Source organism: Heterocephalus glaber, unplaced genomic scaffold (assembly GCF_053883595.1).
Source record: "Heterocephalus glaber isolate CG9 unplaced genomic scaffold, H.glaber_assembly_v1.0 deba00001729, whole genome shotgun sequence".
NCBI classification, from domain to species: domain Eukaryota; kingdom Metazoa; phylum Chordata; class Mammalia; order Rodentia; family Bathyergidae; genus Heterocephalus; species Heterocephalus glaber.
The window spans coordinates 4,064,682-4,091,487 of record NW_028258440.1 but is presented as its reverse complement, the minus strand read 5'-3'; the positions used below and the strand labels follow the sequence as shown (position 1 = coordinate 4,091,487).

The window sequence follows — 26,806 nt, the reverse complement described above, 5'->3', positions numbered from 1 at the left end:
TCAAAAGTTATGTTTTGTTTTACCTCCAAATACTACTTTAAACTATTAATCACTTTACAGAAACTACCCCATTTTATCTTCATAACGACTCTCTGAGTTATTATTATCATCTCTATTTTCGAGACAAAAGCTAGCGGAAGCTTAGTAACTTGCTCACTATCACACAGTGACTGAGCAATGATTACAATTGATTACAATTCCTTTTGTAAAATTTGAATAAGATTAAAGATGAGAACTTTGCAAAGCTCCAAGAGCTCTGCTGACGCACAACAGATATTTACTGTGTGGGCAATATGATGTCATTAATGACACTTTACCTAGGTCCAAATTCTGGTCTTAGACCTATTTGATTACCTATAGATTTCCTTCTGTGAAAAAGGGCACATTTTAACAGGAAGACACAATGGAAACACCACCTGTGTCCTCAGAGCTTGTGCTGTGAGTCACTGGGAAATGATTTCTGTTCCCTTCTGGCAGTGTCATTTGTTCTCACATGTAACTGCAGAAGTAGGTAGATGGCATGTTTGATGAGCCTTGGCAGCTACTGTCACGTCTCTAATATACACCTCTTGAGAAACCTCAGGGTGGGCACCCAATATCCAGCAGCTGGTAGGTCCCTGCTTATTAAGGTCTACACTTATCCTGAACCCCTGCTCCACTTGTTCTCTGTACGATGTGGCTGATTCACAATTTTTACCTCTCCCATTTTCCTTCTCAAGTAAAGGCTCCAGGATCTTTTAAGAAGCAGACAGGCTTAAGAACTGGAGAAGCTTTTCTAAACTCCTTAAATCATCAGAAGGACTCACTACTAGATTATCTTGCAGAATGGAGTCTAGAGTTGGTGAGGGAGGGTAGGTAGCATGCAGGATGAAGGGCAGGGCTGGAGAGGAAGGAGTAAAAGGTGTTTTCCAGAGACTGGGAAGGCCGGCCTGTCAGAGCTTCTTACTCCCTGAATCTCAGTACCTTTCTACTCTGTAGTCTCTTCATCCTTCCCTGGATTATTTCCCCTTCCTGGGAGCCCTGGCTACTTAATCTTCCCCCCATCATTCCTGGCTCAAACGCAGCAGTTTTCGCTTATAGTGTCTTGCTTTTGTCTCTAGAGGGAAGCAACTGCTTTGGGTAGGTTCAGGAAGGGGCACAGACTGGGGTCTTCTTTCTCTTCCCTAATTTGATAAAGGGCAGATTTTGTTTTCCTTTAGCTATGAATAAATAAGAACTTATCCGAGATGTGATTTAGGTGCTGCATAGTGTATCTCAGAAGAGCCACCCTCTGCCCCCACTATCCTGTCTACCTCCCAACCTTGGTAGCTGCTAGTAATTGGGTGGCTTTAGGAGCCTTCTTAGTTTCTAAGGTCGAGGTGATGGGGGAGGAACATAAATCATAGGGCAATCTTAGCAAGAAACATTCGTTTTGTTTGTTAGCACAATAGCACATATTTAGGAGGCAGGATTGGGGATAGGGTGGAGCAAGTCTGGACACTGAGCAGAAAGTTTCAGATTTTTCGATGCAGAGTACTACCCTGGAACCTTGGCCTCATTAACACTGCCAGGAGAAACTACAGAGTGAGAATTGGATGTAAGTTCCATTTCTTCCGGGGCTGCATTAGGCTGATCAAAACATCATCCTAAAAGAAGGACCATTTCAAGAGTGTCAGACAAATCAGTAATGAGGAAAATTGGCAGCTAAATCTGTCAGCTCCACTCCCTGAACAACCTGGTTAAGATACTATGGGTGCTAATGAGAGGGGGAAAACAGGTGGGATGGAGGGAATTAACCCAGCTTTTCTTGAACACTTACTATGCCTGTTAAGCATTTGGCTGGCACTTTCCATGGTTTACTGCCTTCAGTCATCTGAGCAATTCTAAGGTAGGCTTTGATATCTCCATTTTACAGTTGAGAAAACTGAGGCTCAGAAAAGTAACCTTCCCAAGAGCACACAGCAAGTTAGTGATCTGATGGAGTGGAGATACCAATTCAAAGCTATTTCATTTCAAGCCTGTGGTCTTTCACAATCTCCAAGGAAAAGACAAAAACTCTGATCTTCAAGGGCTTTACTCTCCGGCGGAGACCACTATTTCTCTCATCAGTAAAATGCACATTTTGGTGGCCTGTCCCTATAGAGTCTGGGTTTTAGGATACAAGCAAGCAAGTCTCTATTTATATTGGACAATAAGGAGCAGGGAGCTGTTAAAGTGCTTTCCATCTTTTCAATTCCCCATATAAGTCTCCTGTTATGGAGACACATTTCCTGAACTCCAGAGTTGAGGGAGTCACTGACTGACTCATGGTAGCAAGTTTAAGATCCCAGGAAAGTTGTGTGTGTGTGTGTGTGTGTGTGTGTGTTCATTCCACTGTAGTGATTATATTGACAGTGATTCTATAGCCCATCCTCTTCCACCATTTACTGAGGTCTGGGGTGGGGGTGGGGTAAAGATGTTAATGCCTCTGCCCCAGATCTGCATCTTGGGATCCTTGGCCTGGAGATTTTGCCTTCTTCAGCTTGTCCCCATTTCATAGGCAAAAACACTGAAGTGGAGTGAAAGAGAAAGATACTATAAATGCAAGTGGGACTTGCCAGGGTTTAGGCAAGTAATCCAGAGATGTATCTGTGTGTTTGTGTGTGTGTAGGAGTGTGTGTGTGTGTGGAGAATGAAAGGAAGGAAAGGCATCACCTGAGTAGCCAGGAGGAAGTGTAAGTGAAGCTGGTAGATTCAGAGGAAAGTGAGGAGGTGTCACACTGGCTCCGGAACAATGTGCGGCTGAGGCCAGAGGGTGGGAGGTGACAAAAATTTGCATGAACTCCTTGCACAGACTAAAATGCCATAAAACCAAAGGTTTCAGGTAGTCTGTGTCTGGCACAACTTACACTGGCCTCTATATCCCCTTTTTCTCCCCCAAAAGGAGGCATTCTCACTACATAATACTTCAGGCAATGCTTTTCCTGCCCACTCAAGATGAGGTGCTGACCCAGACCCAGCTGGGGGTAAGCTTTATGGATGTTCCAACTGCTTTTCATCCACACACTAGTCTCATTTGTACCATCTGAAAGGGCACAATGATAACAGTGGCAATTTAAATCATGCTTCTCACTTTACCCCTGAAAAGTGGCAAAGTGACTCACCACTGTTGAATTGTCCATCTCTTTCCACCCCCTGACCTCTTTGCAGCAGTCTAGGATGGTTCCCTGGGGGGTGAGCTGGGAGCCAGTGCTTCAAGAAGTCCTTTTGCTGTGACTGGGCTAACACTATGCCCCCCATAAATGTGTTTCCCCAAATGCAATGTATTGTTTTAATTTGAATTTCTCAGATGAGTCTGCTTGGAAGGCATTTGAGCAGCAGCATGAGGCTCATTAGGCAAGCAAATTGTCCCTCCCCTCTCCCCATGAATAAGACAAACTGGGATGCACTCAACAATCTTTTCTGAGGGGAGCTCTCCTTGTTTTTCTTTGTGCAATTTGATATGGAGATGACTGGTCTACTTGAAATTTATTGCATACCAACTTCTGGTGGAGATATTGTAAAATGGGTTGGGGGTGCTACTGAGAAATCTTTCCCTTAATCCTTCCTGACCCCTTACCCCTGTTCCTTTCCATACCCAATTCCACCATGCTATGATTTAAAAATGCTCATTCCCAGCTCTTTCTTTCAGCACCAGCCCAAGGAGACCTTACAGAACTGGAGCTAGTGAAGTCCTTGTGTGCCTAGAGTAATTAAAATTTTGAGGTGTCCACAAAGCAGGTAATTCGGTGGAGAAGATATCAACTGTCTGGAAGGCAGAGAAAGTAATTATGCTGAGTACTCTTGGTGCTGTCAGTACACTCAAAAGAAAGATTTGTTGGGAAGTGATACTGTTTGATAGAGACTTCAATGTCTAGCAGGAATCAGGAGACTCTTAGTGAGGCTGTCTAATACAGAAGAAGGGTTTAAGGAGCATGGCAGACCTGAATTAAAACACCAGCTCTGCTTCCTACGGTCTGTGTGACCTCGGGGAAATTACCTAACTACTCTGAGCCTGATGTGTGAAGTGTAATATAGTGATAATTATAGCTGTACCTCACAGCCTCCTTGTGAGGACTCAAGGAGCTAATGCGTGTAAGAGCACTTAGCACATTGCCTGGTACATAGTAAATGCTTAATAAATGCTAATATTATTATAATGGCTACTATTGTTATTCTTCCTATTTAATATCAGACATTCTCTGTAGCACCTGAGAGTTTAAAAGGAGGGTCATATAATTGCTCTTAAGCATGACCATGTCATGAAAAGTACGAAGGGTGTAGTTTTAGTGTCTCAGGAGGGAGCCCTCAACTGGGAAGAAGGAGGGCAGAAAAGCAGAAAAAGTTTGTCAGTCTTGAGTTAGGTCTTACAAAAATAAGAGTTTGCCATGAGGCCCAAGGGAAAGGGCTTCCAGGCAACTGGATTTGCTCATACCAGGTCAAGGAGGTGTGAAAGAGCCCAGCCAGGCCTTGGACAAATAGTTTGGTTCAACTGAGTACAAACTTGGATCTCCTGTCCCAGTGGTGGTTGGGGCGTCAGGTCAGTGACCAACAACCTTTCCAGCTTACTCCCACCAGCCCCTGTACCGCGAGCTAGGCGCACCCTACCTGGCCAAGCGGAGCCCTCCTCTTCGTTCCTCTAATCAGCCAGTTAAGTTCACACCCTGCCCCAGCGGAACTTGACTCTTGCGGACACAGCACACTGCAAACGGGGGCCTCCACCGAGGAGACGAGGTCAGCGTCAGCGAGGGGTCCCTGCAGGGGTCGCAGCCCCCTACCTTCTTCCTGGTCCCAGTCCAGGTTCGATGGCGTTCCATCCGCCCCGCCCCCAAACCAGGAGCTAAGTCACCAGTTGTTCTTTGGGTTTTTTTTAGATAACCTGGTGCTTTCACCCACTGCCCCACTGCACCCATATACTCACGCCAGCTCCTCTGAGACACACACTGTAGTCAACCCTCCATCCAAGCCATATGCCATGCCGGTCCCACAGGCATTTACACTACACACCTAAGCATAACAATTAAAAGACACACCGAGTTCTCATAGAACATAAATCTGAACACAAGCACCTTAAGTAGACTTACAGATACCTTGTTCACAAACACACACAGTACACATCACAGCAAACACCACTTGTAAACCCACATTGACACACCGCATCCAAGAGTAAGCACACACCAAATATACATATGCACACAAGCTTCAGCAAGCACACACTCACACACACAAACACACTGCATACTGTATACATTCACCACAGCACGACCACAAACCCCGGCAGAAACACACATTGAACACACCCACACTCAGATCGAACCCTCATAGTCACACTATAATCGAGCAGAAACATACAACCTACAAGAATGCACACACAAACACCGCACAAGCACATGCTAATTGTCGGCGAAAACCCAATGCACACCACACCAAGCACCCCCCCCCACACACCCCCAAACACACCCGGACACACACCGAACACACCCAGAGGTACTGCACCCGCGCGGCGCACACACGCGTACATGCATACATACACACACACACAGCCCGCCCCCTCCTTCTCTGGGCGGAAGAGAAGGGGGCGCGGAGTGGAGGCGGGGAAGAAAGGAGAGAGGGTGGGCGGGCAAGGCGGGGCGAACACAGATGCTCTTTTCCCTTTGACCTCTCAGTTCCCCAGTCCCAGGTAAAGGGAGTAAGTTGGGTCCGGGCAGGGTCCAGTAGGGCCCCTGGAAAGCGGGAAGGTCCGGGGAATCCGCTGGCGGGCTGGAGGATTCCGCGGGGACCCAGACTCAGATTACTACAGCGGACCCCGCCTGAGGCTCCTCCTCCCGCACCCTCCCCCTGCCCCTTCGGTGGCCCGACCTCTGCACCCTCCCCCCCGGGGTGTGCTTCTCTCTCCCCATCCCCAGAAAGCGAAGCGGGCGACTCTGAAGGGGTTTAGAGATTTATTGGTTTCAAGTAAGGAGTTGGGGTCTGCATACAAGCTTTCTTCGAAACCTGTTCTAGTCAAGCGTGAAGACTTCTTTTTAATGGAGAGCTCACTATTTCGAATAGCAACTCTTTTTTCTTTTAAACGTGAAAGGAAAGGGCTCTTAGAAATCACTGACTCCGCGCCTGACACACAGTAGGACGCTGTCAATGTTCCGTCCTCCCTGTTACATCACCAATCTGGCAAGACTATTTGCAGCCTGGCACCAGGCGGTGACGGTTCTCAGGAAGACTGAGCTATTTTCTCAGCACACAGACGTGCGCAGAAGGGCGACTTCAGACCGGGAGTCACCGGTGGCCGGGGGCGGCATGAAGGCTGAAGGTGCTTTGCACCACTGGAGGCACAGCACCCCCCCCCCCCCCTTGCCTGGAAACTCCCACCTGGAGCGGGCTGCAGGGATTATTCCAGAATGCTGTGGGGCCAGAAGACTCTGGCTCCCGTCCTCTGCTTGCGTCCTTCCATGGAGAGGGACTGCACGGAGAACAGAAGAGCTCTTCCCCTCTCACTAGGCGGAGTCACATTGTATAAAGTACTGTGCAAAGCCTGCGGGCTTCGGAGATATCAGAGGTTCGAATCCCGCTTTGCCATTTCCTAGCTGTCTACCTCAGCAAGTCACTAGCGTAGTTCACGGGATAGATGTGAGGTTTAAGTACTTAAATACGAAGTATACGAAGTAGTTCTCCCAGTTTAGATAGAAAAGGAAAAAAAAATCTATCCCCCCCCCTCGCTTGCCCTCATTAAAAAGATAAAAATACAGGCTTTTGGGGAAAGGGGATCAGAGACTTGGCCACCAGCTGATGCCCTCAATCCAGGTCAGAAAGACAAAGGATGGGCAAAGGTTCAGTTAATTTTCCATTTTGTAGGCAGTGTGCTGTGTCTAAGGGAAATGCTTGGACAGGTGACGATTTAGTAATGGCACTCATGGACCCCAAGAAGTTCCAGGTCATAACTCCACTCCCAGAAGCCCTCAAGAGTGGAGCTTTTCTGCCTTTCACCTGCACCCTTCACAGAGACTTCCTAACTCACCTTCCCTGCTGCTAACTACTCCCTTACCAGGTGTCACGTCAATATTTGGAAACTTGTATCAAACACTCATTGGGTGCCAGGGATGTCTCCTGTTACCTCACATCCTGCCAGCACCTAGTGCAATGCCAGACCCACAAAATGGTCAGTATAATGCAGCAAAGAGACAGCCTGGGTGAAATCCCTTGGACAACACTAAGGTCTGAGGGTACACAGGGATTATTAGGAAGCTGAAGAGGGAACTTCAAAAGCAACAGCCCAGGCACTGTGTGGGTGGAGGGCCTTGGCTTTGGACAAAAGGCTGTTCTATTCCTCCTTCAAGCCCTTTATCTCTAAACCTGCATGGACGGGCATTGTTTCAATGCCAGTGAGGCTTCTGCAGTCAATTAAGAAGAAAGCCTCTTTCCTGGAGGGCAGAGGCCCTGGCCAGCTAGAGAGTGAATCACCACCTCAGAGCTGGGCAGCAGTAGTGGCGCTAAAGTGGCAATGAATCAGTCCAAGGTGGCATGGGGAGATTACCTGAGTGACGATGAGAAGGGAGAGGAGGCAGGAGCCTAAGTCTTGGTCATTTGAGGGTGGGGCTAAGGGGCAGAGTAGCTATATCCACATGCCTAATGTCAGCCCCTAACACACCTCCCTACTTCCACCTCCACTGTGTTCCCAAGGGTGGCCCTGATAGCCTTCTTAGAAAAGAAAGTAGAGTGGAAAACACTCCTTCTTTAGTCTAGGGGCCTTGGGAGACCTAGGGTCCAATAAACTCTGCTACTTACTTTGTCACCCTGGGCAAACACTTTTCCCTCTCTGGGATTCAGTGGCAAGGCAACTGCTCAGTACTTTACCTATGTTATTTTACACATTCATCTCTGGAGTGCTATGGAGTAGGCATTTATTTCCCTAATTTGCAGTTGAGAAGACTGAGGCTTAGTGATGTTCAGTGATTCACTTGTTCACTAATAGATCATGATGTCTTTGAGTCTTTATGTTACGAAGGCAATCGCTGTAATACAAGCCAGCAACCTGCCAGCCATCTGCTTAAATGGCCTTTCTATGCACTTAGGTTCAAATCATGCTTTTCCAGCTGCCCTGAACACCAGTATGTTGCATCTACCTGGGTGGATTTTTTTTCACCTCCTGTGATACACCCACCTCCCCAGCTCAAATCTTTCCCTGGTCCATCAGTCTAAAATTGCACCTTAAAAAGCAAGTACCACTGCAGGATGCAGTGAGGAAGGGTAACAGAGATTCCAGGGCCAAAGGAGGGGCTGCAGAAGAATGTAGGGTGGGAGGGAGGGAGGGAAGGAGGGAGGGAGAGAGAGAGAGAGAGAGAGAGAGAGAGAGAGAGAGAGAGAGGCCTCTCCCCCTCTCTTGATCAGATGCTCTAGAATGTACAAAGGGGCAGCACCCAGCCCATTTCCAACAAGAGAAGAAGATATCCTCTTTCAGTACAAGAACCACCAATCCTGAACACTCAAATTACTCTCCTGTGAGGGGCTGGCGATGTAGCTCAGTGGTGCCACACCTGCCTGGCAAGCACAGGGCCCAGAGTTTAATCCCTAGTGCCACCAAAAAAAAAATTACACTCCTGTGTGGGGTAAGATTTATTTAGCTGGGCGAGGCAAGGGCATACTCCTCCTAGTGATGGTGGGCAGCTGATGGTATTTAAATTCCAAACAGTGCCACCAGGGCTACTGCCAGAGCCAGAAGCTTTGACTCTAAAGAGGGTAAGAGAATTTAACACTGGGTTTCTGGGTCTCATTTCAATCTAGGCCCTTCAGAGCCACATCTCTGAGCCTTTTATGAGTGAGTCCATATCTTCCTGGACCTCCATAGTGGCTCTGTGTACCTGGAGCCCACAGCTGCCCTCTCACCTTTTCTGTCCCTTCTCTTCCTTTTTTCTTTTGCCTAGACTCTGCTTCCTCTTTCCCTCTTGCTGGGCTCAGCCAATCCTTGACATTTTTTACTCTTCTCTCTTTTCTCCATTCTTATCTCCCTTTGATAATAACATTCTCCCTTTGTCCACTTACTTGGCCCAGGTGATGAGGAAATTGGAATTGGGAGGGGAGCAATCATATATTTGCAATTCTCCTACTTGATATCCCCCCATATTGCCCTTGTTGCATCAGAAGAGAATATTTAGCTCTTGTAAATGGTATATTTTTGCTTGACTGAATGGAGATTTGTATGTATGATTGGAAGAGAGTATTTTTGGAAGAAGTTTTAAGAGGATAGCCTTCAGACTTCCTCAGGTTCTAGATACACACAAAAGACAGGAAATGATGATAGTAGTGTGTAGAGAGTGGGGTTGTGGGGGATTACTGAGGTCACTGCCACTCAAGTCAGTGGAGGACTTTGTGGAGTCAGCTACTGTTTGCTCTTGGTACTTATTAAGCTAAATGACGTCTTTGTTCCTGAGTTTGTGTGAGCACATGCCCTGGACAAAAATAGGAAACAAGGAGCAGGAAAGGAGAGGCAAGGTGTGGAAAGGTTTGTTCCCTGGTATGGTCCTTGAGTGCAAAGGGCCAGAAAAGGATGTCCTTATCCTGGAATGCCATCCACGTCAGGGCAGAAGGGAAGCAATACAATATAGCAAAAAGCATGCTGAGTTGAGACCCAGGAGCTCTGGGTTTTTACCTTGGCTCTGGTACTAATTAGCTCTCCTTTTGGGTACATTTTTAAAGCATCTCATCCTCCACTTCTGCCTTTCCTTCAAATGGAATGGGAAAATGTGTGGCATGGGCAGGGGAAGGGTCATTTGAAGCACCCAGAAAGAAGGGACCATTGGGCTCAGTCTTGAAGAGACAACTTGTTTTGAATAAGAGGAAAGAAGATTGTGGGGTACAATGAGAAACAGTGGGAGTAGCCCAGGAAATTCAGCAAACAGGTATGCAGAAGGCACTGAGCTGGCTGCTGCATAGAAAATTGCTATGAATCAGGCCCTACTCCACCACTGAAAGCAAGGAGTGGGGCAATTTGAGAGGAAGAGCCAAATGCTCACAGTACCAGCAGCTCCTCTCAAGACTAGTCGCGTCCACAATGCCGGATTGACTAGCAGGTCTCTGGAAGCCTCTTATTCTCTGGCCGGACCAGGAGAGTCACCAAGAGGTAGTCCAGGGGCTGGGTACCAGGGTCCTGAGTGCTGCCCACTGCGGGGGTGAAAGGGGGTGGGTGAGGGCACTCCACTCGGAGGGCCCGATGTGAGGGAGGGAGAGGAAGCCTGAGAGTGCTGAACAGGTTGCCCAGCTTTTCGAACTGATGGCTCAAACTTAGAGTATGCACAAAGTATGCACAAAGTTTGCACAAAAAAATGGACTTTTTCAGATTCTTGTCTGGGGGGTGCAGGCAGCAGAGAATAGTTTGTGCTGGATGCCCTGCTTTGTTCAACTTTGCGGATTCTGCACTCCCTTGAGCTGCGTAGGGGCAGGACTCGGAACTGGGACTTGAGCAGTGCTACCCAGGTCAGCCTGAAAACCAAGATCTCCAGCAGTGGCAGCCTGAGGTCCAGACCCCCCACCCCCAACCCAGGAGGAGGGTGCAGAATCTGCACTCCACGGGCCACATCCTTAGCCTAGGGTCAAGGGCCAGCATCGGGGCTGGGGCTGGCCCAGGGCAGTGCAGGAAACCTGCTCAGATCCCCCCCCCCCACACTGCACTCTGCTCCCCCCTTAGGGGGGGTGCTCTCTTTTGAACAGCAGGTAGTGGCTGTGTGGCCCTGTATCCAGGAGTTTCATAAGTCCCTTAGAATAATCAAGGTCTCTGCAGACTCAGAGAGGCTGAGCATCTACAGTGTTGTTAGATAAACAGGGCAATAGTAAATTATGCTGGTTGTGTTTCATGCTTGGAGATGCTCACTGACTTGCCCAAGGCCACCTACCTGCTTAGTAACCAAGAGGGGCTCCTGACTCCTGGTCTAGTGCCTTTTTACCCCTTCATAGTCAAGATAGTGGTGTAATTTTGAGGGAGTGTGGACAATTAGACATTGTTACTTTAGAAATATGGTTATTTGAATGGAGTTTTAAAATACTATTGCTATCATGAAAACTGCAGGGAGAAAAACATCTCCCACAGTCCCTATTCCCTATGACAGCCACTTAGGATTTTGAGAAAGAAAACTGACAGAAAATTGGATATTTGGTGGAAAGGATATAATCAAAGGAGAAGCGAGTGGGGGTGGGGAGGAGGGAGGAGAAGCTCCCAGCCAGGACTCTGAGAACTTCTTTACTCTGAAGATTTCCTTGACAGGACCTCTGTCCAGATGTTTTTGGGGAAAAGTGTCCTCACTGCTGTTTTCTTTCTCAGGTCCACACTGTAGAGGCTACAGAGTGAATGCTTGATGGCCTTCCCTTTAACTGGGTCTCATTTTCCTCTTATCCTCTCTTGTAATGAATGTATTAAAGGGGGCTATTGGGGTGTGTGTGTGTGTGTGTGTAAGGGAGTGTGTCTCAAAGATAGAAGCTTTGGAGGGAGGGGCAAGGAGTTCAAAAGGTGGGTAGAAGGAGTTGGAATTTGCTCGATGCATACTTTATCCTGCAATTGAGTAAGGGTCTGAACACTGCTCCCAGGGCTGAGGGAATAGTCAATTCTCCATATTCCTTACAGAAACAAAGAAGAAGAGATATTTTCAAATTTGTGCAAGGAAGGATGATTTTAGACCCGTGGGCCTTTCTTGACAGTCCCTGAGACATTTGACATTTATGTGACCTTCCGCTAGGCTCTAAGATCCCAAGGACAGGAACTGTGGCTTTCTATTCCACATGGCTCTCTGCTTCTCCCCACTACCCTGAGCCTGGATGGCTTCTTTAGTGAGCCAGTTAGTTATTTTCTACATCTCAGAGACTAGACGACCCCCTTCCCATACCTCGAAATTAGCTGCTTGCATCTCTGATCATAAAAGACCTAATGAAGAAATAGTTCATCTTATCCCCTCTGAAAGTGTGCTTCCTTCCAACAGCGCACTAGTATCCATCTTCATTTTCAAAGGCTGGAGCAGGACGTTCTTCTGCAGGGGCACTATCTGCCTCATTGTACAGTCCTGCTCAGTTTTCCTCTCAAGTTTGACTCCCAGGTATTTTTTAGGGAGGCATAATTCCTCACCTTGGTACAGGACTGTACCTTTTGGAAGATTGTTTCATTCTACCTTTAAAAAAACCCTCATCACTACAGCCTCACCTAACAGGTATCATGATTCTTACTTCATAAGGTTGTGGGTTTGAGACTCAGAGAACCAAGGTTATTTACTCCAAGTCACATAGTTGGTAAGTATGTGAACTTACATGGGCTAAGGCTGGGCTTTGAGTCTGGGTTCTAGTCTATAATCTCAGGAGTTTTCTGGGACACCAAGCTTTCAAACTGGGTGTGGGCTAGGGTGAGAAATATGGTACCATGTATACAGAGGGCTTTTGGTGCCTTTCTTTTCTACTCCCTCTTCTCCTCTACCTTGCATAATAGTCTTTTTCAAATATGGGTATATATATTTTCCTATCTGTCTATCTATCATTTATAATTCCATTTCTGGATCCCTATTTTCAAAGAATGTCACAGAACAAGCATACATAATAGGACCCAAAATTCCAGCCACCTCTTTAGAAAAAAAGGTAGCTGAACTTTGACTTTCCCAGTTCCAAGCAGCAGATGTTAATGATGAATGCTAAGAAGTGCTATGAAATGGTTTGAAGGGCCAAGCTTGGCCAGGCATAGATAGGGACAGCAGATAATGCTCCTTCATAGCACTTTGGTCCAACTTTAGCTGGGTCACAGCCACTCCAGAGCCCTAGTTTGTTGTTTTCTGTAAAAGGAGCAGGGAGGGGGGATAATCTCCAATCTACCTCCTTTCTAGGGGTTATGAGAATAAAGTGGCATGATTCATGGATTCATGAATCATAAATAGCTGTTTTGCTTATAAGACCTTTATGTTCTCTCAAGCCCCCAGAGTTTATAATCTTATGATTCACTCAGTGAACACTTACAAACACCTACTGTGTGCTTGGGTATGAACATATGGAAAGTTTTTGAGCAAATGAAAAGCACAAGGCAAATTAGGGACTCAATTTTTTACTTCCTATTGATAGAACAGCTTATTTTTTACTCCTTCCACTACAATTTAATTGAATCAGCAACTAAAAGGGGGAAATGATATATGTGATACAGTTTGTGATATCAGTACTATTATGTGCACTGACACATATTGCAGATAACAGTGAGGATAGCTCTGTTGTGTTGTATTTGATGTCACATTGCCTTGTTTACACAATCCTTTGGAATGTTCATAGCATAAAGATTGCCTTTCACCACCCTGAGCTTAAGTTGTTTCTTTAGTCAATAATGTTTTAGGAGGGCATCCTGCATTGAATGGGGTGACGACTGTTTTTATTTTACAAAAATGTTGTAATTTGTGGTGGCTGCTTGCCTTTAGATATGACCTCCCCTGGCTTTGTGGAATTAGGCTTTGATTATGTGTGCATTCATTTGATTTCATTATTTAGCAATGCAGGCTCTTGCAGCTATTAAGAGCAGGACGGATGAGGCAGTAGAAAATGTCTCGAGACTGAGAAGAACTGGGTTCTTGTCCAGACTCTTTTGTCAAATTGCTGTGTGGCCTTGGGAAAATCCCTGCCCTCTCTGAGCCTTGGTTTTCTGAAGTGTAGTATTAGATGAGGTGATGGCTAAAGTTCCTTCTATCTATGAACCAGTCTAACATTCTAAGTAGTTTCTGAAACATTTTTTTAAGCCAAGGATTTTTTTTTCAAGATATTTTAGCAGTACTATCTCCAGTTTATGCTCTGTGCAGTGGCCTGATGGGCTGACTGCATGTATTGAAGACAGCTGTCCCCAGATTTAATTACCTTAGGGTATCACCACTTCATAGGATAAAATGAGTCATTTTGTTCACTGCATCTGCAGCCTGTGCTGAGAGAGGTTACAGGATAACAACTTACAGGCTAACTCATTAATGCAGCACTGAGGCAATGTGTTAGCAGACCACATGGGTGCCCAAATGCTTCCATCTAGAGACCTGTATCTCTGTCCCATGTTGTAAGGTATCAGTGGGGATGTCTTTATCCATCTTCCCTCTGCTCATAGGCATTTGAATAACATAGATGCAATGCCTCCTGGGCACCCAGCCCCATGCACTGCCAATTTCTCAAACTCCAAAGGTCTCTTGGTGGCCAGAAGCTAAAATCTGGTGGTGCCAAAGGGCTGAATTTATAGGGATTCAATCCATGGCATCAGTGCAGTCCTTGCTGTTTTCTCATACGTGTTTACTAGCAAGCACTGCACCATTCCTAACTATTGGATCAGAAAGGGGGGTGATTAATCCTCCAAATTGTGAAGGCTATGGATTTATGCCTAGCTGAGAACACTTCTTTCTTCCTTGCAGTGTCAAAGCCGGTGACCTCTGTAACATTAATTTGTTTCTCCATCTGTGCCATGCATTGCAGGAGAATGTGAAGAATGGGCCTGATGCCACCCAAGTGTGTTTTTCCTCTATGTATTGTTGGGGACTTGATTCTGGTGTCCCTCTGGTCTTTGTTCAAATCTTCCCTTTTGGAACCTGCTGATTTCTTAACTCCTTTCTGATCTACATAAAATTATATGTTGTTTTGTTAGTGGCAATGAAAAACTGGATGGTTTGAAAGAGAACTAGATGTGGGCAGAGTAGACACTTTACTAAACTGAATAATAAAATTGGAAAAATTGAATTATGCAATTAGTTTTTATAAATTTCATCAAGTGATTTTTGAAAAAAATATTTGACCAGGAAGAAATCGAATAATGAAGAAGAAAGATCTATTCCAAGTAGTCTCCCCGATATCTTTACTTGTGTTAAAGCAATTCAAATTTAGTAGAGATTGAACAGAGTAGGTTGTTCAATGTGCTGATAGAAACTCTAATTTTATCTAATTATTTTTGAAGCCTGATATTTCCTGAATCTCGGGCCTTCTGCAAAGAACCTTCAATATGAACATGCTTATTAAAAGCCAACACTACATACCACAGAAACATTACCCACTCAGTTCTCACAGAACCACAGAAATAGGCAGTATGTCATTTCCCCATTTCACAAGTCAGCCACTGAGGCTCAGAAAATTCAACTGATGTTCTTAAGGTCATATAGCTAAGAAATCATAAAGCCTGGCTTTGAACTCTGTTCTGTTTGGCTGTAACTCCAGTGCCTGGTACAGATACTTGTCAAAAGAAAATTGTTTTTACAAATGTCTTGAATTCTAGGCTAAAACTTACCTGCTTTGCTTTCCTATTCCTTCTTGAATATTTTTTGATCCCATGGTCACTTTGGGCTGGTACCTTGGCTTACTGAAGGGGAAAGAAAGGCGCTCTGAAGCAAGAGAGGTCTCTAGGCACCTCCTTCCCTATGGGGAGCCTACTTCTGTGTTCAGCTTGGAAATTCAGGCCTAAGGACAAGTAGAGTATTCAGACCTCTAGAGTCTGTTGTGTGCCTCTCCCCAGTGTTGAAGCCTGCCCTGTCATCCCCTTTCCAACCTCACCCACCTGCCTTTTGACTGGGTCTTTCTATCTCTGCTTCTGTCTTATGTCCTACTGGTTTCTTGAGAGGGTTGGAGGCAAACAAGACAGTGTCAATTTTGCCGGCAGAAACGCAGCTTACGATTGTTCTTAAGTTTAGCCCTGTATGTTCAACCAGGGAAGCAATGACAAACGGTTTATTCTAAGGCCTTTGATTTCCTTCGGAATTGTAAGCATCTAGGCTGACTCATCTCTCAAAGACTTTTTTTCCTCTCTCTCCTTTTTGGGGCTGGTGTTGATTTGAGGTTTTACTGTTTGTTCCCACCTTATTTTTTTGAGGAAGGGAGGGATTAATTTTCATCCTGTTTTCTGAGGGAAGAACCAGCTCTGCTCTTGGGGTGATCAGATCTGAAAAGCCTCCAGATGCAGAAATAGCTGAAACTCCAAGACAAGTATGGAATGTTAGGGTTGGGGTAAGGGGAGAGGAAGAGTGATGTTAGAAGAATGAAGTCAGATATAGGCTGTGTGTGCCAGGATGAGACCCTTAAATAATAGGTTCTAGACCTGCTGTTGTGAGTGGGGATTGATAGAGGTTTAGTCTGCTACTGTTGGAGATATATATATATATGCCTGTGGTTAAAATGGTCATCTTTTGGTTGCAGTTTGGTGGCTGGGTTTAGTTGCTCACTTTGGATCCAGAGGATGGTGCTTTGCAGTTGAAGAAGCTTTAAAAATCCATGCTAGACATTTTCTTTTAGCTTAGCCTGAAAGTCACAGAAAGACCTTCCTCCCTTATTATGCTGTATCTCAGTTATCCGGCAGGCATTTTTTGGATATCTGTGACTTGGCCATTAAGGAAAATGGACAAAATAGAATTTTGGAGATAAAATTCAAAGTGGAGGATTTTCTTGGACAAAGAATTTCTTGGACAAATCATTTAGTTTGATTATTGCATGATAAACCCTTACCTACCTTCTATCAAAACTACATTACCAAATTTTTGAGATCTAAATTCTTCTCAAATAATATACTATTATTATAAAACTCCATGGGACAGAGGAGATCAGAAAAGTAGCACGTGACTCCCTCCTTTACTATTGTCTAAAGGTTTAGATCCTCATGCCCCAAATTATCTTCTTTGTTAGGAACCAGCATACCCAAACCATAAACTTGGGAGCTATCCTAAATTCTTTCCTTTACAATTAAATTTCTCCCCTAAATCCTATCAGTTCTCCTTGGTGTCACTGACTTGGATTAACACACCCTGCCTCTTGGCTGATTTACATCCTTCAAGCTCTCTATCCAAACCAAGCTTTTCATGGCTTTCCATGAGTTTTTCTCTGTACCACTGTGGCATACAGGGCCATTTCTGACCTCACTCCTGCCCACCCAGACTTATCTCCTTCCATCCCTTTTTGCTGCCTGAAGATGACAACTTCTCTCTCATCTCTTTGCCTTTGCATAAACGGTTCTCTCCCTCTGGATGCAATCCCTTCCTTGTCTCCAGGTAGACTTAGACGTTTTCTCCTTTCTGGTCTCACAGTACTTTGTTTATATCTTCATTGACTGACTTATCACAAGGTTTTGTAAATTGTTGCTAGCCTGTGTATCTCCTTCACTGTACTGTTAAATCTTTTATAAAAGGAGTAGTATTATCTTGCTCATCCTTTGAATCTTTAGCACTTGGCACAAAGTGGGCAATTAATACAGATTTCTTTTTTTTTCTTTTAATGAACGGATGGAAAAACAAATGAGTAACAGAGGATGTTTAGTAAAGGATGCTGTGTAGGGGGCAGGGAGATCCCTATGGGGGATGATGTGGAACCTAAGAGCAGTATGAGATAGTGGAGACCACGGAGAAAGCCATATAAAACAGGTTTGCCATCATAGTAAGATAAACTTTACTCTGATCACCAATTCTCTATAGGGAGTCTCTTTGGAAATGGTGTTAAAATAATGTTTGTTTTGGTGCAAGTTGATTTTTTCTGCTTGAAAAGTAATATAATTAAGTTGCACAATCTTGGTAAACAGAAAAGACAATAGGCAAAGAAAATACTACCACTTAATACTGAGGCTGTTAGTATTTGGGTATATTTCCTTGAGTCTTCTATTTTTATGCATGTGTTTCTTCACATCATTGTAATCATAATACAATTCTGTATTCTGTATTTGTTCTTAAAAAGTTTTTTGTAACCATCACTTTAGAATTGCATAATTCTCCATACTTTGGTCATTACATAATTTATATAACTAATCTCATTGTTGGGTTAGCTTTATTCCCTTAATTTTTTGCTGTTATGACTCATGTTCATATGGTTTTTCCTGTGCATAGGAAGATTTCATTAAGATAGATTCCTAGAAGGGGCATTACTGGGGCAAAGGGCCCGGGGACGAATTTTGGCTCCAGACCCACATGTCCAGTTTGTTTTCTGGAAGAGCTGTATAATTTTACAGTGCTCCTAGATTAGATGAAATTCTTTTTTTCTTTTAACCTAACCCATACATTCAATATTATCATGAAAATTTTTTTATCAATATTCTAATTAATTAATAGAAAATACTATTTTATTCTTGTCTCAAAGTGCTTTTAAAAACTTGTAAGGTTTTTCCCCTTTTATCTTGCTTCTTTTCTTCTTTTCCTTTCTTTCTTCTTCTTTTTTGCTAATTAGATTTTGCTCCTTTCTGTACTATCTGTCCAGAGCTCATTTTTTTTAAAGTTAGATTTTTTCAAAATAAGCAACCAGAGGCAGCTCTGCTTGAGGGTGAAGGCACCTCCCAGTTTTCCCTCTCCCTCTACCCCCCCCCCCCCCAGTTTCCTCCAGTTGGTCCAGTGACAATTGCATGATGCAGTCTAGATAATCATCCATCCGAGAATGGGGTGGCTACATTCCTTTTCTGAAGGCAGCAAGGAAAATGTACCCCAGAATCATGGCCCCTTTGCTTTTGTTGTCTGCCTTCATTTTTTTAGTGAGCATCCTGGGAGGAGCCCCAGGACACGGTCCAGACCCCCAGATGAAGGTGGTATCAATACACAGCCTCTCCGAGCTAGAGCGTCTGAAGCTGCAGGAGACTGCTTACCAAGAACTCAGGGCCAAGCACTTCCTCTCTGGATTCAAACCTAACCGAGGTGAGCTGTATCCCCGGAGTGTGGCGTCCTCGCCTTCGGGCGAGTGGACCCCCGGGGGCGGGGCGGGACGGATTTGGGCTGCAGGAGAGTGGGAGGGGCTTGCACTTTATCTAGGACCAGGTCCACTGTTCAGGAGTCTGGGGAACCGAGAAAGTGGGAGTTGAAGGCTTTTCCTTGAATTGCAGAAGAGGTAAAGAATAGTTGAGTTGGGTGGGTTGGGGGGCCAGGGGCAGTAAGATAGGCAGATGTCAGTGACAGACAAGTGGACAGAGGGACAGAGGACAGGTGAAGAGACCAACTCATCTGGTGCAGTACAAGAATTGGGCACAGTGAGACAGGGGCGCAGAGGGACACTCTTGAGAGAGGACCGGGACGGGCAGAGCCAACGGGGTTGGAAGAGACCGAGCGACAGTCCCGGAGAGAGACCAGTGCCCAGCCAGGCGGAGAGCAGGAGGGCTGGGGGGGGGGGGGAGGGTGGAGGGGTGTCGGCGGAAGGTGCGCTGCTGTGAGCGGTGCCCACCTCAGTAGTCTGCGAGGGAGCCCGCGGGACGCCGCACAGGACCGGGTTCCAGCGCACCTGGAGACCTACGGGGTACGGGGCAGATCCGACCGCCGAGTCTGGGAGGTGGGAGAGGGTCGCGCTTGCCGAGGGGCGTCCCGGCAGCGTAGGAAAGTGCAGGGGGCGGGGTTTCGCTAGGTGCGTACCACCGGCACGGCCTGAACTCAGTGAAACTAAGGGTGAGGAGACCCCTCGGGCAGCCGCCGCTGCGGGATTGGGATTGGGAGCGTGGGGACTGCCAGGTGTCGCCGCTCCTCGCGTCGCAGCGCGGGGAGCCGACGGCAATCGGGTGCGAGCGCGCCCGCAATAACTTGGCGACCCTCACTCGTGGTGACGCCGAGGGCAGAGCCCCTCCTCTTGCCTGTTGCATTATCCGGGCACCTCAGAGCCCCTGAATATCTGCTTTAAGTGTTGCGTTGAGAGACTACTGGTGCGTAGCAAGATGTGCGGTGCGCTCCTTGAGGCTTAGCAGGTCTGGGTTGGTTAAATTCTTGGAGTCTTCTAGGTATTAGATAGGACCTATCCTGTCGTCAGGTGGGGAAACTGAAGCCGAGAGAAAGAAAAGCACTTTCCGCGGGCTGGACGGAGCTGCCCCTCTTCCAGCGCCTTCCTCTTCTGAGGATCGGGGCGTTGCGCTGTTTTAGTCACTTATCAAGTCCTATTTGTGTGTGAATGTGCGTACCTTTTCTCTTTCTCTTTCCTTAGCTGTCACTACTGACCGTCCAAACACCTTGGAGAACAGTTTTCTGGTCTTAAGAGGACAAGATGGTGGTGAGGGTCTCTTGTATTTTCTTTGGGAAAGAAATGAGTGCTCCACCCTTCCCCCACAGTAATATGCCCCGCAACTACTGGAGACTGGGCGGTGCCCACTGCCCCCGAAGACACTCCCCCTCCCTCCCAGAAACCCCTCAGAGGGGGTGCTCTCGGGAAATGGCGCAGTAGCAATGGGGCGGTCTCAGACCTGCCTGAGCTTTCCCAGTGGACGCACCCTGGACAGAACACCCTGAAGCATCTGGGTGGTGACACCCGGCAGGACTTAAGGCAGGGACCTTGAGGTCCGTCGGGTATTTGAATGAAGCTGAGCCCTTTCTTCTAACCTCTAGAGGGTCTTTTTGGCTTGCTCCCCAGGGAGGGGCGCTGCTGGTCTGGGTGGGGTGCGTTGGGTGGGGGGGTGGCCCTGGGTGGTTGCTTGGAGAGAAGTGCTCCCCCCACCACTTAAGCATTGCAGCGCTTTGACGTTTCTCATTCTCTCTCCCTGGCTCTCCAGCCCTGTCATCGCTCCAGACGTTTGGTGTTCGCCTGGAAGAAGTGCTGGTGAATGAGTTTACCCGCCGCAAGCATCTTGAACTGACAGCCGCGATGCAAGTTGAAGAAGCCAACAGAGAGGCTATCGGCGGCGGTCCTCGTCGTCGTCGAAACATAATGCAGAGGATGCTTGGTCGCGTCAGGCTCTTTTTCAATCGCCCTAGGAATGAGCCTGCTTTGCCCCGGGAGTTCACGCGCCGTGGGCGTCGAGTGAGTTAAACCTTCCAGGTTTCAGACGTGGGGCTGAGGGGTCCAGTGGTGTTGGGCAGAAGCCCAAGGGTTGGGTCCTCAGGGGAGGGGGCTGAGCAGAATTTGTTGGAAGGCTGTGTTTGGCTTGCCACAGAGACAGTCTCTCTGGGTCTGAATGGCACACAGTGCTCAGGAAGGTCACCCCCCCCCCAAAGATGCTCTGATTTCTCCACAGGGTGCCATGTCTGTGGATAGCTTGGCTGAGCTGGAGGACGGGTCCTTGCTGCTGGAGGCCCTGCAACTTTCAAGGGCTTCATTTCCTATGGGAGAGAGGCTTTGGGGATCGAAAACCGAGATGAGCCTCAATCCCATTGCAAAACAAATCCCCCAGGTGGTTGAAACTTGCTGCAGGTTCATTGAAGAGCATGGTAAGGGGGACCACAAATGGTTAACTAAAGGGAGAGGGGAGGGAATGAAAGAGAAGGGAGGGGTGTTCTAGAAATGGGGAGAGAAAAAAGTCATGAGGGGAAGGGCTTGGATAACATTACTCTGACACCAGAGGAGGCTGCGGTGCAGTTCCTAAGGGAAGCAAAAGGAAATTTCACACGGAAGAGAGCCAAAGATGTTAAAGATCTGGATTTTTCTTTCAGGTCTAAGCGCAGTGGGAATTTTCACCATGGAACGCTCTGCAGAGAAAGTGCGTCAGGTAAACCTACTATGTTTACATGTTTGTTCCTTGAGTAAGAAAAAGCAGATGGAAGTGGGGCTCGCCCACAGACCTGAGAGCTGTGTCATGACAGGTGAGGGGGACAAGGTCTTCCGTCTAGCACCCCCCACCACCACATTACCAGCTACCTCCAACGAAGCCTGGGATTTTCTGAAGGAATGACCAAGAGGGATAACCTATGGTAAGCAGGGCAGATGGTCCATATTTTCTCTCCCTTGTTCTAGCTCCGTGAAGAATTTGATCAAGGTCTGGATGTAGTGCTGGATGAAAATCAGAATGTGTATGATGTGGCTGTAGTCCTCAAGGAGTTTTTCCGTGACATGCAAGACTCTCTGTTGCCGGATGATCTGCGCAAGTCTTTCCTCCTGACGGCAAGTGAGTCCTGTGCCCTCCCTTGTTGTCGCATGGATGGGAAATGTTGTGGGGATCTAGGGGGGGCTAATGACAAAGTTCAAGCTGCAAGACCCTCAAGGAACTGAAGCAGAATGAACACCAGAAAATGAAAAACACCTCTCCAGAATAAATAAAAATATGATTTGTCAATTAAAAATAAGAAGTTAAAAAAAAACCCTCCAAGTTACTTTCTGCATGTCTTAAAAGTCCCTTATGAATTTGTTGCTTGGTAATTTCTCTAGAGTTTCTTGAAGGTGTGTGTGCCCTCTCAGGGCAAAGATGAATCCAGGTTGTATAGAAATCTGACTTTGATGGGGAGTGGGGAAGGGCACTTCTTGCTTTTAGGGCTCCTGAATTCAAATGCTTTAGAAATAAGCAAAAGCAAGTTGCAGGGTACTCCACAGCCACCAGCAATTCTGAAGCAGAAACTCATCTCCCTTGGTATCGGGCTGCTGCCGAGGCTAGCCCCTGACCCAACCTGTTTTTCTTCCTGTAGCCCTGAAGCCCCAGGATCAGCTTGCTGCCCTGCAGTTGCTGGTCTACCTGTTGCCACCCTGCCACAGTGACAGCCTGGAGCGCCTGCTGAAGGTCCTGCATAAAATCACTGAGTACTCCGAGGACTCCATTGACCTTGATGGACAAGTGGTAAAAATACCTGGGAAAGGGTATCAAGGACTGCAGGAGGGGATGTGTGTGAAGGTGTATGAGTGGGTAGGATGGCAAAGAGAGGGAAGAATGAGAAGCATAAAAGGAGACATATCTGTTTACACAACTTCCAGTCCTTGCTCAGTTAGCTTTCTGCTTTCTTTTACCTAGGTTCCAGGTAACCGCATGACTTCCACCAACTTGGCCCTGGTGTTTGGATCTGTTCTCCTGAAGGAGGAAAAGCCTGTCAAGAGAGAGTCCAGGAAAACACAACTGAGGACTGACCACTACGTTGCTTCTGTCAATGTGGTCCATGCCATGATTGATAACTGGGATGTTCTCTTCCAGGTAGGGGAGGTTTTGGATACACATTTCACACATTTCTCATCTGTTCACAAGACAAGGAAAAGTTGTATGTGGACAACCAAAGCAGGCAGTCACAAAATTCCCCCATCTAGAAATTCTTCCCATATATGGTGTTCAACATCCCTTCAGGCCTGAGCACTTGATGGAGAAAAGAATACATGGAAAGGTGGTATGCAATAAAGGCTAACATTGCTAATTTAACCCTCAGGTGCCTCCCCATATTCAGAGGCAGGTTGCTAAGCGTGTGTGGAACTCCAGCCCTGAGGCCCTTGATTTTATCAGACGCAGGAATCTGAGGAAAATCCAGTGAGTTTTTTTGTTTGTTTATGCTTGGCCTGAAGCTCATTCACGAATAGGAGCTTACAAATCAAGACTGTCTTTAAATTAACCAATCCAAGTACAAACTAACTTACTTTTTTCAAATTCCTTCCCATTCAGGAGTGCTCGCATCAAGATGGAAGAGGACGCTCTGGTTTCTGACCCAGTGGATTCCCCTGCTGAGGCCCGTGCTGCTGTCCTTGGTCAAAGCAGACCCTTTGATGAAGGTCATTTCCATACTGGAGGTCATGCCCTTGATACTGATCAGTCCTTTTCTGAAGGTCAGGCCCTTCCTTTGGGTCAGGTCCTTGCTGAATATAGGCCCCGTGAGGATGATGAGTCTTCTGAGAAAGGTGTGTCAGTCAATGAAGAGCTAGTATTTAAATATTTCTATAAAGTAGTAGGTTTTTTTTTGTGGGGGGTTCAAGGTCCTGAGATCCCAAATGACCTTAAGATTCAAGGCCCACATCTAGGGGGTATACCAGAGATTGATGAAAGTGAAGGTGATGATGATACCCTAAATTTTGATCATCTTCCTCCACTTGAGGATATTCTAGAATTTGATGTTGAACTTTCAAAACTCATTGAAGTCTAAGATTTTGAATACCTTATTTTGATATGGTCCCAGACCCCAAAGGAGTTCCAGATGTGCAAGAAACCTTGGATGCTGGTGAAAACCTGAACTATGACTTTGAGGAAGGACCCAATTATGAAGACCAACAAAATGTTAACCTCGCAGAAGTTCCTTATCTCGATGTAATCCCAAACAATGAAGACAGCTCAGATACAGAGGAAATCTCAGGTAAGGAAGAAGCCCTAGACACTGGTGAAATCCCACACAATGCAGATGTCTCAGATAATGATGAAGAAGACTGCAGTCTCGATGAGATCCCAGCTGTTGATGAAGCCACAGGTGAGGAAGCTTCAAATGCTGAAGAGATCTCAGGCCATGAAGATTCTTTGGAGGTCAGTAGCATTTCAGACTCTGAAGAAGACTTTGATTTTAAAGATGTCCCAGCTTTTCATGTGGTCCCAAGTCCTGAAGAAGCCCCTGCAGCATATGAAATCCTCAATCAGGAAGAATCCCCACAGGTTAGTGAAGTTTCTGACTCTGAAAAAGATCCCAATCTTGACAGCATCCCAAATAGTGAAGAAACTTCAGATTCTGAAGACATTCCCAATCATGAAGATGCTCTGGAAGTCAATAGATTTGCTGGCTCTGAGGAAGACCCCCAAGCCCAAAGAGGTCCTTACACTTCATGTGGACACAAGCCCTGAATATGTCTCCAATTTTGATGAAATTGAAGACCAGGAAGAATCCTCAGAGGTGAGTGAAGCCTCGGGTGATGAAGAAATTCCATTGCATGAAGAAACCTCTGATGTTGGTGAAAACCACGGTTCTGAGGAAAGCCCTGCCCTAGAAGACTCAGCTCTCAATGTGCTCCCAGAGCCTGAGGACGCCTGAATTCAAATTCCAGATGCCCAGGAAGACCAACTCTATGCTTTTGAAAATGATGAAGTGAGCACTGTGACTCCAGACACTGAAGATGTCTCCATTCTCAATACAGTTCCAGACTCTCCACAAGACCTAGCTGTCAATCTTGAAGTTATAAATGTGGAAGACGTCCCAATGCCTAAAGATGTAGACCCTAAAGAAGTTCAAAATCCAAAGGCAACTCAGTTCCTTAAAGAAGATGCAGATGTGGCATCACCTGTGGATACCACTCTCCTTAAAAACAAATCTCAATCTGGCCAAGTCATGAGCTACAGGTTTTCCCTAGACTCACTGATAAGTAATCCCTGTTTTTTCCCCTGGACTCAGTATTGTAAGCTTCCCGCTCTAGCTTTGTTACTCATTTGCTTGGTAAAATTAGTCAGGCTTCTTTGGTGGCATTGCCCACTTACTCTAAGCTTGGGGCCCATACCCCCCCAACCTAGCCCTTACCCTAGCTTCCACAGTGGTCCTAGATTTAGAGATCTGTGCGAAGATCTTTTCTTACATGTTAAATGGGGAGAATCATTCCTGCCCTACCTTCTTGCCTTGTATTTTATTTGAAAGTCAAAACTGGGTCTTATTGCTTGCATGCTATGTAAAGAATAAAGTCTAAAAACATAGGAGTTAACATTGTGACTATTTTCCAGGTTCCTTTGAGGATCCAGTTGTGCTCCCTGGCGCTGTCCAATCCTATGACGACGAGGAAGGATCGGGTAACCTCCCCATTCCGGAGCAGAAAAGCCCAATCTTCCGTGTACCCCGGAAAAAGAAGGCCAAAACTGGCATCCGCTACTTCTTTCCCTAGATATTTTTCCTTCTGTAAGGCACAGGACAGGGGACAAGGATGGGGGTAGACTTGGAATGTCACAGGAAACTTTAAAGAGAAACTTAAAGATAGTCACACATCTGAGGGTAAGAAGGAGCTCCCCTTGATGCTCGGATCAGGATGGGAGTTCCAAATACACTGCCCCCCTTCAGTGGGGATGCTAGGTCTCTTCAGCAGGTAAAAACATAGTTGTTTCTGTGTTATGTCTGGGGCACTCCGGTGCTACCTTGCAATCGCTTTTACCCCTCGATCCTGGCTTTCTTTCACTACAACCTTTTCAATAATTGATATTACATTTGTAGTGAACATCTTTCCCAGAGGAGCTCACAAATCTCGGGGTTCTTTCCCTCCCTGAAGGAAGATTCCATGCTTTTTGCGACTTTCCTACCCTCCTCCTGAGAGTTTAATTGGAAAGGCCCTCAAGAGGCATGCTAGAACGTTAGGTCAGCTTACAGACAGCTGACAAACAATTAATGCTAACCCATGTCACACCAACTCATACTCATGTCCCCGCCTCAGGATTTTTTCCAAATTATTTAGACCAATAGCTTGTCAAAGAGCCACTCCCCAAATTCTGTGCAGATTTGCTCAGATCATGCCAACAGGGAAACCTCAAGTATAAGTCCAACAAGCTTTTCCAGGGTTAATCAAAAGTTAGAGGAAAAATTAGATTTTAGTACCCAAATTTGTTTTAAAGATGGCTGATGTCTGCAAAATGGCTAGTTAGGTAAGGACTCAATAGTTTCAAGTAGCTAAAATCACCTGATTACAAATATTCTTATCTGTCATCTCTGTAGTTCTTCTATGCAGGACAGTACAAATTTTGGGGACATGGTCTGGTAACACACAGATATGGGTTAAGTATGACATCCAAATTACAGCTGATATTTATGGGTAACACTTGCTAAGATCCATAGAATGAAGAATGTGTTGTACTGAGGGATAGAAATTGATCATATGATGGGTAACAACCGCAAAACTCGAAGATTTGTGATTCTTAAAACTTCTCTGTCATTTAATCATTAAATCATTAATAAACATCTGTATTGTGACAGCAGCATATTCATGGGTTACTGTGTATTTTTTTTCCTTTTCAAATTTTTGGGGTGAGTTGGGAATCTGACAGGAGAGCTGAGGGGGAAAGGACACAGGGAAGAGGAATAAAGGGAGGAGGGTAATACAGAACAAAGAGGAGGTGAAGTCATGAGCTAAAGGGAAGGGCAAAGTGACATGGGATAAATGGGAGGGTTGTTGTGGAATAAAGGGGAAGAGGTGACAGGGAGTAAAGGGGAAGGGTGATGTGGAATAGAGGGGATGGTGTGCAATAAGAAAGGGGCGGAGTGGGATAAGGGGGAGGGGTAATGTGGAATAA

At 46.1% G+C, this 26,806-nt stretch overlaps 1 protein-coding gene across 9 annotated transcripts in view; it reads left to right on the top strand.

Annotated features, from left to right (window-relative positions):
• Arhgap36 (Rho GTPase activating protein 36) overlaps positions 1 to 26,496 on the top strand; it is a 54,771-nt gene extending 28,275 nt beyond the window's left edge. Inside the window, exons 2-13 of one of the 9 annotated variants that reach the window (XM_087199784.1) lie at positions 18,453 to 18,611; positions 19,876 to 19,941; positions 20,438 to 20,685; positions 20,900 to 21,092; positions 21,315 to 21,370; positions 21,616 to 21,766; positions 22,281 to 22,429; positions 22,601 to 22,777; positions 23,004 to 23,101; positions 23,234 to 23,466; positions 23,742 to 23,915; positions 25,256 to 26,496. In XM_087199784.1, the coding sequence (XP_087055910.1) occupies positions 18,497 to 18,611; positions 19,876 to 19,941; positions 20,438 to 20,685; positions 20,900 to 21,092; positions 21,315 to 21,370; positions 21,616 to 21,766; positions 22,281 to 22,429; positions 22,601 to 22,777; positions 23,004 to 23,101; positions 23,234 to 23,466; positions 23,742 to 23,915; positions 25,256 to 25,413 (1,818 nt within the window). In that variant the 5' untranslated portion in view covers positions 18,453 to 18,496 and the 3' untranslated portion in view covers positions 25,414 to 26,496. Of the gene's footprint in view, positions 1 to 18,336; positions 18,612 to 18,748; positions 18,802 to 19,090; positions 19,204 to 19,875; positions 19,942 to 20,090; positions 20,226 to 20,437; positions 20,686 to 20,899; positions 21,093 to 21,314; positions 21,371 to 21,615; positions 21,767 to 22,280; positions 22,430 to 22,600; positions 22,778 to 23,003; positions 23,102 to 23,233; positions 23,467 to 23,741; positions 23,916 to 25,255 lie in introns of those variants that run through there. The other 8 variants (XM_021240609.2, XM_004860066.3, XM_004860068.3 and 5 more) reach the window with 8 other exon arrangements.
• The last annotated feature ends 310 nt before the right edge of the window (positions 26,497 to 26,806 follow it).